This window comes from Salmo salar, chromosome 13, assembly GCF_965601325.2.
Source record: "Salmo salar chromosome 13, fSalSal1, whole genome shotgun sequence".
NCBI classification, from domain to species: domain Eukaryota; kingdom Metazoa; phylum Chordata; class Actinopteri; order Salmoniformes; family Salmonidae; genus Salmo; species Salmo salar.
Window position 1 is genome coordinate 36,498,780 of NC_138303.1, and position 18,016 is coordinate 36,516,795.

The 18,016-nt window shown below is 40.9% G+C and overlaps 1 protein-coding gene across 1 annotated transcript; it reads right to left on the reverse strand.

Annotated features, from left to right (window-relative positions):
* Nucleotides 1-3,782: 3,782 nt before the first annotated feature.
* Nucleotides 3,783-17,474, reverse strand: LOC106567266 (N-fatty-acyl-amino acid synthase/hydrolase PM20D1.2). The gene is made up of 13 exons (XM_014136365.3): nucleotides 17,174-17,474; nucleotides 16,966-17,052; nucleotides 9,160-9,395; nucleotides 8,284-8,370; nucleotides 8,067-8,200; nucleotides 7,762-7,881; nucleotides 7,195-7,270; nucleotides 6,978-7,039; nucleotides 6,787-6,865; nucleotides 6,442-6,513; nucleotides 6,056-6,221; nucleotides 5,780-5,879; nucleotides 3,783-5,402 (listed from the first exon to the last, which is right to left on the reverse strand). Exons 1-13 carry the CDS (start codon nucleotides 17,391-17,393, stop codon nucleotides 5,273-5,275), a joined length of 1,569 nt encoding a protein of 522 aa, XP_013991840.2. The 5' UTR covers nucleotides 17,394-17,474; the 3' UTR covers nucleotides 3,783-5,272.
* Nucleotides 17,475-18,016: the final 542 nt, after the last annotated feature.

The window sequence follows — 18,016 nt, forward strand, 5'->3', positions numbered from 1 at the left end:
ATTTCTTTCCAGAAGCCATGAGAAAATTGTCCGGCTCCGGGGACCGTGCGAGGGGATTTATACTACTATCTGTACTTACTGGTGGCACAGACGCTGTTTCATCTTTTCCTACATCTAAATTACCCTTGCCTAACAATTTTGTCTGAAACTGGGCTTGCAGCACGGCTATCCTCGCCATAAGGTGATCGTTCTCTTGTATATTATGAGTACAGCAACCGCAATTAGAAGGCATAATGTTAATGTTACTAATTTGCGCCGGCTGGTGGAGGTCCTGACAAACCCCGTCCAGATAAAGCGTCCGGGATGAAAAAGTTGAATGAAAAAAGTTGAGCGAGGGGAAAAAATATATATATAAAACGGTAATTAAAAAGTAAAAACCGTAAAGTTGGCAGGTAGCAAAGTAAGGTGAGCAACAAACCACACAGCAGCACATATACAAGTTGTGACTGGAAATTATGCGAAAAAGGTCACAAATTAGTAAAGAACTCCCCTCACCCAGTGTTGCCAACTCCTCAGTAAGGAATGTAGCTATTGGCTGTCCTAAAAGTCACTAAATGACGTCACCGCCTAATATGCATAATTGGCCATGTGCATGTAAGTGTGATGGACGCTGTAGGAGAGAGGAATAACGTCGTGGGAGAGACAAAAAGTGAGTAAAAAACACCCTAAATATGTTTAGAACTACATATGAACTTTCTTCTGTCGATTCTTGGGTTTTTTTATGTCACAATTCCAACCCTCCTCCTTTATCCGGGTTTGGGACCGGCAAAAGTGACCCAAAAGACAGAGTTACTTTTTTTTTATATATAAAAAAAATAATATATATATTATTTTATTTTATTTTTTCTTAATTTGGTTTGGTTTTTAATCTCATGGTCCACTTAGGTGCCTACAACAAGTCACAGTAAAACATTAACATTTTTAACCATAACATTAAAAAAAAAAATTGTATACAATCTACATTAACAATCTAAATGGACCAAAAAGAGACAATAGAAAAAAATGTCAATGGCAATGTGAGAAAATGATGGTAACTAGTCTGGCCCTAATTCAGGTAAAAACATTTTTTTCTTCCCAGATCCCCCTCCACACACACACAGGCTGTGCTAGCTCACAGAAAGAGTGGGTCATTGTCATTTTGGTCAAGGCTCTCTATGGCAGGTTCAGCAACTGAAGGAGCTGACTTAAATGAGTAAGCAGCTAATGTGCCAAAAAGCTGCAAAACATTATCAGGCAGCTGGTGCTCATAGCAAGCCTCACCAGACAGCTTCAGTCCACATTGAATGTACAGGATGGAGTTAAGGGTCTGCAAGGACATCTGGATTCTAAGTTTGCTTTTTACCACACTCATCTGGCTGAATACTCTCTCGACTTCAGCATTCGAGTGTGGCAAGGACAACACAGACACAGCAGCAATGGCAAGTTCTTGAAACGGGTTGATATCAGCTGCATCCCTGAACTTCCAAATCTCACTCCAGAAGCCCAGTGTGTTTTTTGTCTCATTCCATTTACTAAGATGGATGGCACACCATTGCTGGACAAGCTTGTCTATCTCTGCAGGGGAGTAGCCAAGGAGCTTGGCTATTTTTTTCTATTTCTCCTGGGCTCTTATTGTGCTTTAGAGTTTCCTCCGCATTGAAAACTGACATGTACTGCGACGCTTCGATGTTGTCTGGCAGTCTCACCCTCAACTCATTAGTGAGGGAGATGGTGAAGGCTACACACCGCTTTCGGATATTGTTTTCATCCTCAGGCGCAAGGTGGAGCTCAGCTGCCTTTGACTCAAAAAGGTAACCAAGGTACGGTTTGGGACTGATGTATCCATCTATTGGCCCTTTGAGTACATCAACATTTGCCAGTGGATTCAGCACCCTGCTGCTCACAGACTTCATCAGGCTAACCAAGCTGTCAAGTAGCTTAAGAGGATCTACTTGCTCTCCCTCAAAAGCCTTGATGGCCAACTGTACCTCACCCAGCACTGACTTCAAAAAAGTCAGATACAATATGTTTTGAGGTTCACTGTACATGGAGTATAAAACCTCAGCCATGTAGGGGTGTTCACTGGACTTGGTGACTGCGAAATGTAGCCTAAGCTCCTCCCACTGGTCCAAAATGCACGAAACTGTGTTTTCAATGGAGAGCCAACGTGTGGCACACACCTTGGTTATCTGTAAAGGTTTCTCCCCACAGTTGATGGTCTCATATATGGCCTTGTAGGCCTCCCTGCGCTTTGGAAACACTGAAAACCAGTTATAAGTCTCTCATACCAAGTACTCCACACTACGGGGGATGGTGTCATTGGAAGCATGACTTACAGCAAGCTGCAGAGTGGCACACACAGCGAATAAGAACCAGATATGAGGCCATACTCCTCCTTCAGCACTTTATGGACCCCATTGATAATCCCCGTCATAACAGAGGCATTGTCAGTCCCTATCCCCAGGAGATTCTCTTTTTTAAGACAACAGCTCTTAAGGAAAGCCACAACAGCACGGGCTATAGATTTGGCATCTCCTCCCTCCGTCTCAACAAGCCCCAGAAATGTTGATACAATTGTCTGCTTGGTGTCACTAAAGTACCTTATCACAACCCCCAGGTACTTAGAAACACTTACATCTGTGGACTCATCGAGGAGGAGGCTGAAACGCTGGTCACCCACATCTGCGACCAACTTTTTCAGAACGTATGGTGCTAGAACACCATTAATCATTTCTGTGCACTTTGTCCTGTGCATTTTGAAGTGGGTAGCAGCAGTGGAGTCTGAGAAAGCAGCTCTACGTGCTTCTCCAATGTGAACACATGCCAGAATGGAACAGTGTTCAGAGAGTCAATTTTTTTAACCATAACTGGCAGCTTGTTTTGGGTGGAACTGTTACAAGGCTTTGCCTTTTGAGTATGTTTTTAAGTTGTCATGTGTTTTTTTGTGTTTGGCGTAGAAATCAGCCTTACAATACAGGCAGTATGCCCGTGTATCATCTCCAATAAACGGCTTCAACAAGCCTTTGAATTCAGGGTTTGATTCCCACTCTTATCTGTATTTTTGAGTGTACAGTTTAGACTGAGACATGAGCTAGCCAGCTAGATGTTTATCTTACGTCACAGAGAGGCACACACACAGTGGACAAGGTGAGTAAGTGACTGAGGCTGTGTGAGTCAAATGCATTGATTTATTTTTGTGCAGTGATTTATTTTAGACAAAGAACATTTTACATTTACATCCCACCCTGAATGTAAGCCAGGGCGGGATCAGCCAGCGGCGGCTTCCCGCATGCGCGATTCATTTGCAGTCTGGAAGCGGAGGGATGAATATCTCTTGCTCTGTCTGCAGCTGGGAGGGACTGCAGCGCGAGGACTGGGCTGCCTGTGAGCGCTTTGGGACTGGGGTGGGGGCAGTAAGAACGATATGTGCATTCACGTCAGTCTCCAATAACACCAGAAAAAGTCGCTAGATTGGTTGCTAGTCGATTTTTTGGAAAATGTGTCGCTAAAGGGGTCTGAATACTCGCTCAATATAGCAACAAAGTCTCTAAGTTGGCAACACTGCCCTCAACTGGTTGTCTAGGTCTTAATTGAAAGGAAAACCCCAAAACCCAAAGAACAAACACTAGGCCCTCCATGTAACGAGTTTGACAACCTTGGTATAGGTAGAAAAAAATGAACTATTGTAAGGTTCCTTGTTAATGATTTGGAATGAATTTAGACCTACTGTCTGTCTAAAATAATGTCTGACCGTACATTGTAACAATTTGGACACATCAACTGGAAACAAAGATGGCCATCACCACAGTGCATCATGTTTATTAACCATTATGTTCACCACTCGCTCACATCATCGATATCTTCAGCTTTATTGGCCCAGTACCTCGCACATCGGGAGGCGGTATTTCAATAATTTTTTTTGAATTTCAGTCCTCAAACAGATAAATCAAGTATTGCACCTCAATTAACCGGTGTTAAATATTCACAAAAAAAACCTCAAGTACCTCATAGAAATCAGCAAGTAAGATATCACGCTTAGTCAAAATATAGCGATTTCAAGTTTCATACCATTAACGTGCATTGAAAATAAAATGATTTATATAATATCTTTATATTTGTTTAGAAACCATTCCACAGGGAGGAAATTTGGCCAGCAGGTCTCACATGCACGCTGCATTTCAAGTTTCATGTCAATGATCAATAACAAAACAGTAACATGTTACATAGATTTTTATACCCATTAAAAACTGTTTCTATGGCCATAACAAAAATCAAACTCAATCTCTCTAATGCAATACCGTCACCAGTAGTTTTTTTTACAACACAGAGATCAAAATCTCCATGTTACATGTCTGTTCCTTGTGAGAGCTTGCCCCCTTTTGATGTCTGAGTAACATTGTATTATCAGTGAGTACATCAATTCCATCAGACTGCCTTCATTCAAACTAGAGCATTGGTAGTTTGTTGTTTATTATATAAGGATCACCAAGAGATGTCTGTACTTCATCCAAAATAAAGGAGGGACACAACCTGAATGGGTAAATAGAATCTGACACAACAAACTAATATTATCTACCGTAAATTCCGGACTACAAGCCGCAACTTTTTTCCCAGGCTTTGAACCTCGCGGCTTAAACAATGACGCGGCTAATATATGGATTTTTCCCGCTTTCAATTAAAAAAAAAAAAAAAAAAAAGAAAACACATTCTGTGACGTGCTCAGTTTTTTGGCGGCATGAAGCTTTCATTAGACCAATGAAATTGCCGAACGGGTTACGGTCAAACAACTTTTTTGTTTACTGTTTAGATTAAATCGAGCGCTCTCAAACTTCCCATCATTCTGATTACGGTAGTTATTTTGTCACCCTCATCATGGCAAAGACACGGAGAAATGCATATGATGCAGCTTTCAAGTTGAAGGCGATTGATCTGGCTGTTGGAAAAGGAAATAGAGCTGCTGCACGGGAGCTTGGTCTTAATGAGTCGATGATAAGACGTTGGAAACAGCAGCGTGAGGAATTGACTCAGTGCAAAAAGACAACTAAAGCTTACTGCTAATTTTTTATTTTTTGTTACAAGCCGTGTTTCGTTAAAGCCTATTTATTTTTGTTACAAGCCGTGTTTCGTTAAAGCCTGTGTAAAGTTCATTTGTTTCAATGTACCGGCTTATTTATGTTCAAAATAATATATATTTTTTAATTCAGTGGGTGCGGCTTATATTCAGGTGCGCTTAATAGTCCGGAAATCACAGTAGATTATGAATGTAATAGTGGCCCCCAAATACCCTAGTGCTTTAGAGCTCATGGCCAGCACCGTGGGGAGAAGGGAGCTCCTTGATGTCACAGTTCTGGATCAGATTGAAGTAAAAGACCACCAGTTCCTCGTAGTTCTTCTTAGAAATCCTCTCGTTAATACCATGGAACCTGCAAATGTAGAGAATGTATAAGCAGTGGAACGATAGCGAGCAAACTACAGTGTTAGTAAGGTGAGACTTTATCTTGTTTGTTCAATGCAAACAGAGGGCATTGTTAAACTTTGCTTGTCAAGACGCTGTGCATGTAGGGCTGACTTACATTTTATGGTTCAACCATGTCACATGGCTAGATCATAAGACTGGAGTTTTAATCTCCCGGTCAACAAAAGGGCAGTGTTAGAACAATCTCCTCAACCCCAACAGGCCATTGAAAGATACAGTATGTTGTACAGTACGTATCGAGTTACTGTGACTACATTCAACACCTGACAAAGAGAGAGCTCTTCTCTACAGAATATCCAGTGCTCCAGCTACAATGAGTCGTACCTCTGGGTGTCCCCTGGTTTGATCCAGGTAGGTGCAAAGCGATAGATGTCCTTGGCCAGGTCAGTGTAGTGGCGGCTGTCTGTGTTCCCGATGCAGAGACCTGCACGTTGGAATATGATAGTATTCTGCATACAAATCTATGTCATAAAAATGTGAACATGTTACCTGAAAAACCCATACCAAAAGCAGGATCCCCCCCTTTCCCCAACATCACAGTGGGCAAATCAAACAAATACCACTCCCTCTTCACACACTCCCTTCTATTCCGTTTCTTACCAGGTGCAACAGAAACTTGTGGGAACTGGTCCAGCAGGGTCTTCTTGATGGTCTGGAACCCAAAGGATGTTTCATCATACGAGCTGACAGGCAGTGGGTCAAAGCCATTCACCAGCTCCATCTTCACTCTCTCATCTCCCACTGTGGATTGGATGAACTCCAGAACCTGACAGGAAGACACAAACCCTATCATTTTTAAAACTGGGGACAGTTTCCTTGAACTGTACTTCAAAGTTGCCAGCATGACTAAAGTAGTTTATAAATTCAGTGTCTCGGTTTTGTGAGATGGACCTATGATTTTAGCTTTACAGTATAATAGAACATGAATTTTGAATATAGCATGCTGTTGAAGCATACATGTAGATGCGTAAAATGCTAATCCCCACCTCTTGTACGGTCTGTGCTGGATGTATCCGCAGATTCACATAGGCCTCAGCGAGGGAGGGAAGAACATTCACCTGTGAAGAATAGAAACATCCAAGTATTGTATTTGCTTAATAGATGCAGTTCAGGACTATATAACATAAAACAATTGGAATTTTGAACATATGCAAATTGAAAAAAATGTTTTTTTAAAAGAACATGTCACACAAAATGGATGATGTAGTACAACCGTTTTGAAAGTGTTCTCGAGCCAAACTACTGCTGAAACTATAGAAAACCTCAGAAGCATCACTTTAACGAAACATCTTCATGCACTATAACTCATGTATTATGACAAGATATTGTACCTTAACACCTGAGTTGAACATGGTGACTGCAGTTGTGGTTCTCAAAAAAGCATTTGTGTCAGGACTTCTTTCCATTACTCTGTAACATAAACAAATGTTATTTAGGTTTTATAACTCAATCAAGTATAATCTGCATGTAATTGAAATAACCAAGGTTGAACAAACCAGAGAAATTCAGTGAGGGAAATTACCTGCCAATAAGTGGAGAGAACAGCCACATATTTGACATGAGAAACTTAATTGGGAGTCCAAACTGTAAGACAAAGACATTTCAAAGTGATTTAAAAAGCTATGTACTTATTTTAAAATGGTGTTAAGACTAGTACTAAACACGACACTCTATATCGCAGAATATCCCATAGGATAATTGAAACCAATGTAGGACAGAGGTTAGAAACACAGCATTACCCTGTGAGCTAGGTGTTCAAAGGTCCTGCGCTCAGGGCCTTCACCAAACAATATGGGCATAGGGTTGTCCTCCAACCTGACAAAACAGATCACGTGTGCTTAGAGAATGTGGGCTTAGGTTCACAACATGACATGACACAATATACTATGATGCAGACCTAAAACAATGTAGAACTAGCCGATTTACAAACGTCCTCCCTTTACGGAGTTCACTCATACTCAACTGAGAGGTGTATACAGCTTACTTACTTTCTTGTGTTCTTATTTCTATTTTTTGTGCGTTTTTGTACTACTTTACGTTATAGTACTAGGGATATTGATTATTGCATTGTTGGGATAGCGCTTGCAAGAAAGGCATTTCACTACACTTATGCGTGTGACAATAAAACCTGAACCTTGGGCCTTATAAAATATTTGTCTCAGGCTCTATAATGTTCAAGGCTGACCAAGCAAGAAAAGTGGAATTCCCCTTTATTCAACTGTACCTGTAGGTGTTAAGCAATGGCTATACATAGAAGAAAGACCCATCTAGTCTGTGACGAGTGTGATTCCCAAATCCCCTCTCACCTTTTGACAGCTCCAGCCAGGATGCCGATGCTGCTCTCTCTGGGAGGCATGGAGGAGTGACCCGGGGCCTTAAAGACACTCAGTTTCACCGTGGCTTGTCCCTTCTCACTGATCCCAATCCTGACACATATACACACAGGCAGGCCCACACACTTTTAATAAACTGTGAGTGCAATCTATGACATAAACCTTAAGTTGCACTTAATAAAATGCATTTATAAAGGCCTTTTTACATCAGCAGATGTCACAAAGTGCTATAGAGTCTAAAATATGAGACAAGAGTTAATGAATGAATGAATGCTTACAGAGCAGCAGGCCCCTGTAGACCACTGATGACTCCATCCAGCACAGCCAGACCCTCATCCAGTACAAATGCCAGCTGCACCCCTTTCTTCTTCAGCACCTTCACTATGTTCATGGCCCCCTGCAAGCCACCCACCTACAGTACAAAGAGAAGATCATGCTTCTGAATTCTGTCCCTTTCGGTTTCTGAAATAAAATACCTCTACTAACTTCACAAACCTCTTCATCATGACCCAGACCAATGAAGAATCCCCTTTGCGGAGAATAACCTCTTATCAACAGGTACTCCAGCGCCTGGAGGATTCCCTACAGTGAAAAAAAATAGGCTGTTTAAATTCTGACAATGTCAAATCGTATTATTGGATGAGGAAAAACAGTAACCACATTGTTAATCAGGCCCTTGGCCTAAATCAGGGATGGGCAACTTTGATGGGGGTGTCCCCGCTCTTGACAGCAGAAAGAATTTTTACGTTTTAGAGTTCATTTCAGTGAAATCTATACATTTTGCCACAGGGTGTAGAGAAAATGTTTCAGTTTGCTGCAATTACAGATTTTGCAATTTTATAACTAATTTCATGCAATTCTACAAATTGTTCCATGGGGCGGATATTTTTGTTGTTGCTGTTTACAGCTCATTTCATGCAATTCTACCCATTTTGCCGTAGGGTGGAGAAATGTTTGCAGTGTTTAATATATCTGAGTGAGACTGACTAACAAAATCAATGGGAGGGCCCCCCCAGAAGGTAACTTGACCATGATAACAAGTTTAGATTGCTAAGTTAGTTTTGCAGCCAGTTATCTAAAATAATGTAGCTGACATGGGCTAAATGACTGACTATCAGTGACTCACATAAAAAGAGAAACTGCTGATGCACAACAACATTTCTAAATTGCACCTTGTGTATTCTACTACTTCTAACTCGCAACAGTAAATTGAGACCCCAACTGAGTTCCCAAAATTGACCTGAGCGCCTTCGTGCCACCAGCTGCCCTTCCCTGGCCTAAATCATAGCAAACAAATCATAGAATAATCTCCACGCTCTGGTCCTTGGAAAACCCAATTCCCATAAACCTCTACCTACATTCAAAACTCACCATGACGGACTGCTTGTTATCGATGGTCCCTCTACCATAGATGAATCCATCCATCTCCTTTGCAGAGAATGGTGGGGCCTCCCATCCATCGTTCTCATCAGCAGGCACCACATCTATGTGGGCCAGTAGCATGTAGGGGACCAGGGCCAGGTCAGAGCCAGGCACCCAGAACAGGTGGCTGTAGTTGGCCACAACCTCATGCTGGACCAGGTGGGAAGAGAAAACTGTAGGGAAAACTGGAAGAGGGAAAACATGTGTTTAGTTTAGGGCAGTGGTTCCCAAACTTTTTTGGTCCACAACCCCAACCATGTGAAAATAAAAATTCTGTAATTAACAGCCAATGTTCACTTTTTTACTTGGACCTATGGCAGTCTTCTCAACTCACCATCGCTTACTTTTAATGTGGGGCTATGACGTTCAACCTGGATCAAAATGTGGGTTTTAATGCTGACGAGAGCACTGAATCCAACTTCACACAGTTATGAGCTGACGATGGGCACCATGAGTTTTATGGTGCTTTCAAGACAACGAGGACAATGATCTTCAGGTTGGAGATCTAGAAAGAAGCTGTGCCTGGGTCGCTTTTAAAATACAACACTTTTTTTGGTTACTATATGATTCCATGTGTCATTTCATAGTTTTGATATTTTAGATTCTTCAAAGTAGCCACCCTTTCCTTGACAGCTTTGCACACTCTTGGCATTCTCTCAACCAGCTTCACCTGGAATGCATTTCAATTAACAGGTGTGCCTTATTAAAAGTTAATTTGTGGAATTTATTTTCCTTCTTAATGCATTTGAGCCAATCAGTTGTGTTGTGACAAGGTAGGGGTGGTATACAGAAAATAACCCTATTTGGTAAAAGACCAAGTCCATATTATGGCAAGAACAGCGCAAGAAAGCAAAGAGAAACGACAGTACATCATTCATTTAAGACATGAAGGTCAATCAATCCAGAAAACGTCAAAGACTTTGAAAGTTCTCAAGTGCAGTCTGTGGCTGATGAATCAGAATTAGTTGGGTAACATAGATAATTAAGATGTTTTATTTGCATAATATGCTTATGTGAGATACTTGTCATTAGAATGTATCCCTTTGGACTCTGGTGTTGGCAGTGGTACTTTTCCCTTAGCTAGGGCTCAGTCACTTGGGGCCCAGAGAGGGGAGAGGTCAGGCTTGTCTTTAACATATCCCTGGTGCTATGCAGAATATCAGAAAGGGAAGAGGACAGAATGGAACATTGTCTTCATATGTGAATGTGTCTTTACCTATTCTTAAACCATGTGAAGGGATGTCGTGATTAATGGGGAACCAATTATTTGTCTCCACAATGTCTGTGCGCAAGTCACTCCCCTCAGTGAGCCTGTCCAGGAGTGGGATCAAGAGGGGGTTTACTTGAGATGGGAGTATCTAGAGTTGACAACTGATATGCCATTGGATGAGTTGGTGTTTTTGTACTATGAAGTACCAGGAACGAGATTAGAACCTCATCATAGGGACCAAACTGAACAATAATTTATAGCGAATGTTATCTGGCTAAGAGATACTCCTTTCTCAAGTATAAAGTCCCTTTGTGAACTGTTCCTAAGATCTGTGGTTCGTCATGTAGGTTGAGAGGGGTGTATCTTGGCTATAAAAGATCTTTGTACTTTTGTGTTGTCACTTTCAATGGGTCATTAGAGATAGCACATCATTGAAAGTCAAGTGCTTTTGCAAAACTCTTATTAAAGATGTAGTTTAAGTATAACTCTGACTGGTGTGTGAAGTTTGTCTCTCTCCTCATTTGGTAATGCAGAAATTAGCCACCACAAGTCACAAAAACCATCAAGCGCTATGATGAAACTGGCTCTCATACCAGCCTCAGAAATTGCAGCTCAAATAAATGCTTCACAGTTTAAGTAAGACATCAAGAGACTAGAGGTCGACCGATTAATCGTAATGGCCGATTAATTAGGGCCGATTTCAAGTTTTTATAACAATCGGAAATCGGTATTTTTGGATGCCGATTTGGGCGATTTTTTATTATTATTATTATTCTTTTTTTAAATAATTTAGCGCCTTTATTTAACTAGGCAAGTCAGTTAAGAACACATTCTTATTTTCAATGACGGCCTAGGAACGGTGGGTTAACTGCCTTGTTCAGGGGCAGAACGACAGATTTTTACCTTGTCAGCTCGGGGATTCAATCTTGCAACCTTACGGTTAACTAGTCCAACGCTCTAACCACCTGCTTTACATTGCACTCCACGAGGAGCCTGCCTGTTACGCGAATTCAGTAAGAAGCCAAGGTAAGTTGCTAGCTAGCATTAAACTTATCTTACAAAAAACAATCAATCATAATCACTAGTTAACTACACATGGTTGATGATATTACTATTTTATCTAGCCGGTCCGGCGTTGCATATAATCGCTTAGGTACATGTTGCTCCAACCATAAACATCAATGCCTTTCTTAAAATCAATACACTAGTATATATTTTTAAACCTGCATATTTAGTTAATATTGCCTGCTAACATGAATTTCTTTTAACTAGGGAAAATGTATCACTTCTCTTGCAACAGACTCAGGGTATATGCAGCAGTTTGGGCCGCCTGGCTCTTTGCGAACTGTGAAGACTATTTCTTTCTAACAAAGACAGCCGACTTCGCCAAACGGGGGATGATTTAACAAAAGCGCATTTGCGGGAAAAAAATAGCACAATTGTTGCATGACTGTACCTAACCATAAACATCAATGCCTTTCTTAAAATCAATACACAGAAATTTATATTTTTAAACCTGCATATTTAGCTAAAAGAAATCCTAGTTAGCAGGCAATATTAACCAGGTGAAATTGGGTCACTTCTCTTGCGTTCATTACACGCAGAGTCTATGCAACAGTTTGGGCCGCCTGGCTCGTTGCGAACTAATTTGCCAGAATTTTACGTAATTATGACATAACATTGAAGGTTGTGCAATGTAACAGGAATATTTTGACTTAGGGATGCCACCCGTTAGATAAAATACGGAACGGTTCCATATTTCACTGAAAGAAAAAACATTTTGTTTTCGAGATGATAGTTTCCGGATTCGACCATTTTAATGACCAAAGGCTCGTATTTCTGTGTGTTATGTTATAATTAAGTCTATGATTTGATAAAGCAGTCTGACTGAGCGGTGGTAGGCAGCAGCAGGCTCGTCAGCATTCATTCAAACAGCACTTTCGTGCGTTTTGCCAGCAGCTCTTCGCTGTGCTTCAAGCATTGCGCTGTTTATGACTTCAAGCCTGTCAACTCACAAGATTAGGCTGGTGTAACCGATGTGAAATGGCTAGCTAGTTAGCCGGGTGAGCGCTAATAGCGTTTCAAACGTCACTCGCTCTGAGACTTGGAGTAGTTGTTCCCCTTGCTCTGCATGGGTAACGCTGCGTCGAGGGTGGCTGTTGTCGATGTGTTCCTGGTTCGAGCCCAGGTAGGAGCGAGGAGAGGTCCGGAAGCTATACTGTTACACTGGCAATACTAAAGTGCCTATAAGAACATCCAATAGTCAAAAGGTATATGAAATACAAATTGTATAGCGAGAAATAGTCCTATAATTCCTATAATAACTACAACCTAAAACTTCTTACCTGGGAATATTGAAGACTCATGTTAAAAGGAACCACCAGCTTTCATATGTTCTCATGTTCTGAGCAAGGAACTTAAACGTTAGCTTTCTTACATGGCACATATTGCACTTTTACTTTCTTCTCCAACACTTTGTTTTTGCATTATTTAAACCAAATTGAAAATGTTTATTTATTTGAGGCTAAATTGATTTTATTGATGTATTAAGTTAAAATAAGTGTTCATTCAGTATTGTTGTAATTGTCATTATTACAAATAAATACATTTTAATTAAAAAACAATAATAATAATCTTTTTAAAAACATCGCCCGATTAATCAGTATCGGCTTCTTTCGGTCCTCCAATAATCGGTATCGGCGTTGAAAAAAATAATAATAAATCGGTCGACCTCTAGAGGAGACTGCGTGAATCAGGCCTTCATGGTCAAATTGTAGCAAAGAAATGACTACTAAAAGGACACCAATAATAAGAAGAGACTTGCTTGGGCCAAGAAACAAGAGCAATGTTCATTAGACCAGTGGAAATCTGTCCTTTGGTCTGGAGTCCAAGTTTGAGATTTTTGGTTCCAACCGCCATGTCTTTGTGAGACGCAGAGTAGGTGAACAGATTATCTCTGCATGTCTGGTTTACACACTGTGAGGCATGGAGGTGGTGGTGTGATGGTGCTTTATTTAGAAAGCAAGACACACTTAACCAGCATGACTCCCACAGCGATACGCCATCCCATCTGGTTTGCACTTTGTTTTTCAACAGGACAATGACCCAACACACCTCCAGGTTGTGCAAGGGCCAATTGACCAAGAAGGAGAGTGATGGAGTGCTGCATCAGATTACCTGGCCTCCACAATCACCTGACAACCCAATTGAGATGGTTTGGGATGAGTTGGACTGCAGAGTGAAGGAAAAGCATCCAAGAAGTGCTCAGCACTCCTTCCAGACTGTTGGAAAAGCATTCCATGTGAAGCTGGTTGAGAGAATGCCAAGCATGTGCAAAACATGTGCAAAGCTGTCAAGGGTGGCTACTTTTAAGAATCTCAAATATAAAATACATGTATTTGTTTAACAATTTTTGGGTTACTACATGATTCCATGTGTTATTTCATAGTTTTGATGTCTTCACTAGATGTCTACAATGTAGAAAATAGTCAAATAAAGAAAAACCCTCAAATGAGTAGGTGCCCAAACTTTTGACTGGTACTGTATATATAATTACTTTTTGCAACCCCTAGTGTTGAGTGTTAGGGGGGTAAAATGAACATTGCTTTTAGAACTGAAATGATACAACATAATCCCAGAAGCACAGTGCACTTGGTTTTAATGTCTGAAAGCCTTACCATTGCTGACATATTCCAATTTGGCTCAAAAAGGTCACAGGAGATAATGCACAGATCAATGGCAAAGCCTTTGCCAAAAATTGCACCAAAAAGTACAAATTAGCTGTTAATTTATACACATATTTCATGTTGTTCACAATAAATCTGACAAATTAGCATTTTTCCAACTGAGTTATTTATTTTAACCAACTAATGCAATTAATCACACATATGCTACTGAACTAACCAGAAGTAATACTTTCAGGGTTTTAGCGTGCTTATAAAACAGCAACACTTATGTAATTCGACTAGACACTCATTTTTCTTCTGCACACCCCGCTTTAAAACCTGAGCTAGAGACACTGATCTAACAGACTGCTTCAGACAAGATAGTTTTGATACTATTTCTACACCATAGCAATATATGCATACAATTCAATGCATTCCAAAGTCCACAGACTTCCAAACAGGGAAATTTGAATTCGAAACTCCTCACACACCTATGCTCGACTCACCAAACCTTTACCTCTCCCTTAGACTACATGGAGTGTGTGTGTGTGGTGGCAGCTAACCTTCCTGAGCTAATCTAGCAAAGGTGAGATTGTAAGTGTTTATAAATGTGTGCACAACAAACCATTTTCCAAACATAGATTCTTGGCCCATTTATTAGCAGCAAAGAAAATATTCCATACAGGCAGATGTCATTACACTAGGTGCATATCTTAAGTTCCTTAGTTCATAGTGAACATGCAAAAAAAAAAGGCCAACCAATAAACTGTGTGCACGAAAGAAAAACAAACAGAAAAAAATAAAATAAAATACATTAAAAAAAGATAAAAATATTAAATTTGATGGTTAAAATGTTGACTGTCTTGAGAGTTTAAGCTCTGAGCATCATGATCATGGGCTCAAACATTACCTTGACATCTGTCCAGGGTTTCCTTTATGAAAATGTGGCGCCGGACATTTGACCTTAACAGACATTTGAGAAATTTTGCGGACCAATATGCATTAGGTGCATAACCTGATTAGAGAGTTCATCCACAGTGCTGAGAATTAAATTAATTACCATAATCTAAATGGGATTTATTTTAGCAGAAAATGCAAGCCGAGGATGCATTGATGCGTATAGACGTTGTCCATACAATAGGCCTATGAGAAGGGGAGACAAATAGAATATGACTCCCATCTAAACTGGAGGAGGAAATTGTCGAAAACAAACTTAAGTTGCACTGACCCAACAATGATAAAGTGAATATCACCGGGGATACGGCCGATGCTCTCCGCTGGTGCCAATAAGATAGGCTATAGGCCTACGGTTGTTCGCTCAATTATATAGAGTATTTATATAACTAAAAGACTGATTTGAGTCTGTCTTCTCTTTACAGCAATACCATTTGCTTTCCAAACTACGTTTCCACGCAATTAAATTAAGAAATATTGTGATATGTCTGTGGCTGGGCCCCCTCTACTTTCCACAGACAGTCGCAACTCTATAATCATCTACGGTATTTGCTGCGCACGCGCTGCCTTTGCTGCTAACTGTAGGTCATTTAAAACAATCCACAACTTGTTTTTTAAGGCTTGGGGAAGCTAAATGTTCCTCTGTGGCCAAATCATGCTTTAGTAACCTATTTTGAATTATTGTATTTATTTCTGTATAAACAGGAGCAGGCTAATTGGGCTATACAATTTTGGCAATTTAATTACATTTACTTAGCCTTATGGACGCACCACTTACGAGCCTAAGTCAACCTACTATCCACCAAAGTAGAAAGGTTTACCTATTCTATTGGTCAGTTTGTCGAGAAAGAAATAGCCAAAAAAAGACAGACAGGAAGGGGACAATAGATCCCAAATTCATACAACCATCTGTCCGACAGCGCCAATTAAATTCCACTAAATTATGCAAATTACCCTAATGACCAATAAGCATGAATGGTCAAATGTATTTAGATCAACTGTTAGTTCCATCAATGAATTGGCTAAAAAGCATTATTTCGCAACGGGATTTTTCCCCCCCTTTTCACAATTGTATTTATAATTTATATTTATTTATGGCCAAAAGCCGGCTATTGGAAACCTTGCATCTGTCCCACCTTTTACCCCACCCTCAGACTGCGTGTACTTGCATTACTCAAACTAATTGGTCAGAAGAGGCCATCCAGAGGAGCAATATATCTGTTAAACATGGGACGAATACAGGCCTATTAATATCAAACAAACCAAAAGAGAATGAGCATCTTTAATTTCATACAAATATGTAGTTTACTGGCAGTCCTTGCTGAGGCTATCTCTCCCTCGACAGGTGACAAGCAACGTTCCTCTCTCTAACTAATAGCTAACTAGCAGACTTGCTAAAAACAGAAATTGTCACCTGCTGCATATAAAATTGTTACTAATAATCTGAGGTTTGAATGTATTAAAGTCTTTGTTTCACCAAATCGAGAGAGACAGGGAGCGCGGTGCGAGAGGAGAAAACCTCTACCTCCCCGTATTGAAGAATGTGAAAGCAGTATTTTCAGGAGCGTCAACCGCTCTGGTCCACTGATTCAGGGTAAGCTCACACGTTAAAAGGCTTGCTTACGAACGTTTAAATCAGACAACATTGACATTTACACACGTTATTCACATATTAAGGAACATGTCAAAATATTTAACAGTATAAATTAATGTATAGCACCAGCGCCAAACAATTCTCGCGCAACATCCAGTTTTTTCACGTGATATCATTTCTAGTGGAGTAAACGGGTGCATTTCTGCTTGAGTATCATAAAGCAGCGTCGAAGTGCTAATGGGTAACTGTGTTCAGTGAAAACATGTTTCCTACAGTAATCGTCTGCCTATGGAATGGATCATCGTATACTCCCGGGACCAAAACAAAGTTACCTTTCCTCAGCAGGCTGTTGAACTCGCCCAGTGCGGTGATGTTGAGCTGCGTCTTCGATGTTGACACCGTGGGAATCTGGATGGCCTCTGCATTAAAAAAAAAGCCGGTGGCATTGACCAAATTTAGTGTGAACGTTATAGCGATTATTCACACAACATAGGCTGTCCAGTCTGCTCGGTTTGATGGTGAAGTTAGACCGGATCTCACCTCTGAAATTGGCAAGAAGCTCCTTTCGCTGGTGCTGGTTTATGTCAGACGCAATGTTCCTCGTCTTCTCCCAGTGTGCAAGTTGAAGTCCTGAATTCACGTCAAACGTCAGTGTCCTTAAAGTGGCTGCAACGAAACATACTAAAACAACGACTAATAAACCGAAAGACACAATTTTGACTAACTTCATAATGTTACATTTTCCACTGCGGTCAGTCATTTTTACTATTTGACAGTACACACAGCGTGTTAATGCAGCTGCTCGTGATGTTTTTATATATGATCGTTAGAGCGCCATCTGCTGGGCTTGAAATAGGGTACCCACCCTTTAAGTTAACATTTGAAATGGAAAGACAAAGTTCGGGTATGGTCATCATAAGGATCCAAGATAGCACTGACCCTGGAAATATGTCACCAGATAATTACATTTACATTACATTTAAGTCATTTAGCAGACGCTCTTATCCAGAGCGACTTACAAAATGGTGCATTCACCTTATGATATCCAGTGGAACAACCACTTTACAATAGTGCATCTAAATCTTTTAAGGGGGGGGGGGGGGGGCAGCAGGCCAGTGGTGGATGAACGCAGTGCCCTTGTTTGGGTGTAGGGCCTGATCAGAGCCTGAAGGTATGGAGGTGCCGTTCCCTTCACAGCTCCGTAGGCAATCACCATGGTCTTGTAGCGGATGCGAGCTTCAACTGGAAGCCAGTGGAGAGAGCGGAGGAGCGGGGTGACGTGAGAGAACTTGGGAAGGTTGAACACCAGACGGGCTGCGGCGTTCTGGATGAGTTGTAGGGGTTTAATGGCACAGGCAGGGAGCCCAGCCAACAGCGAGTTGC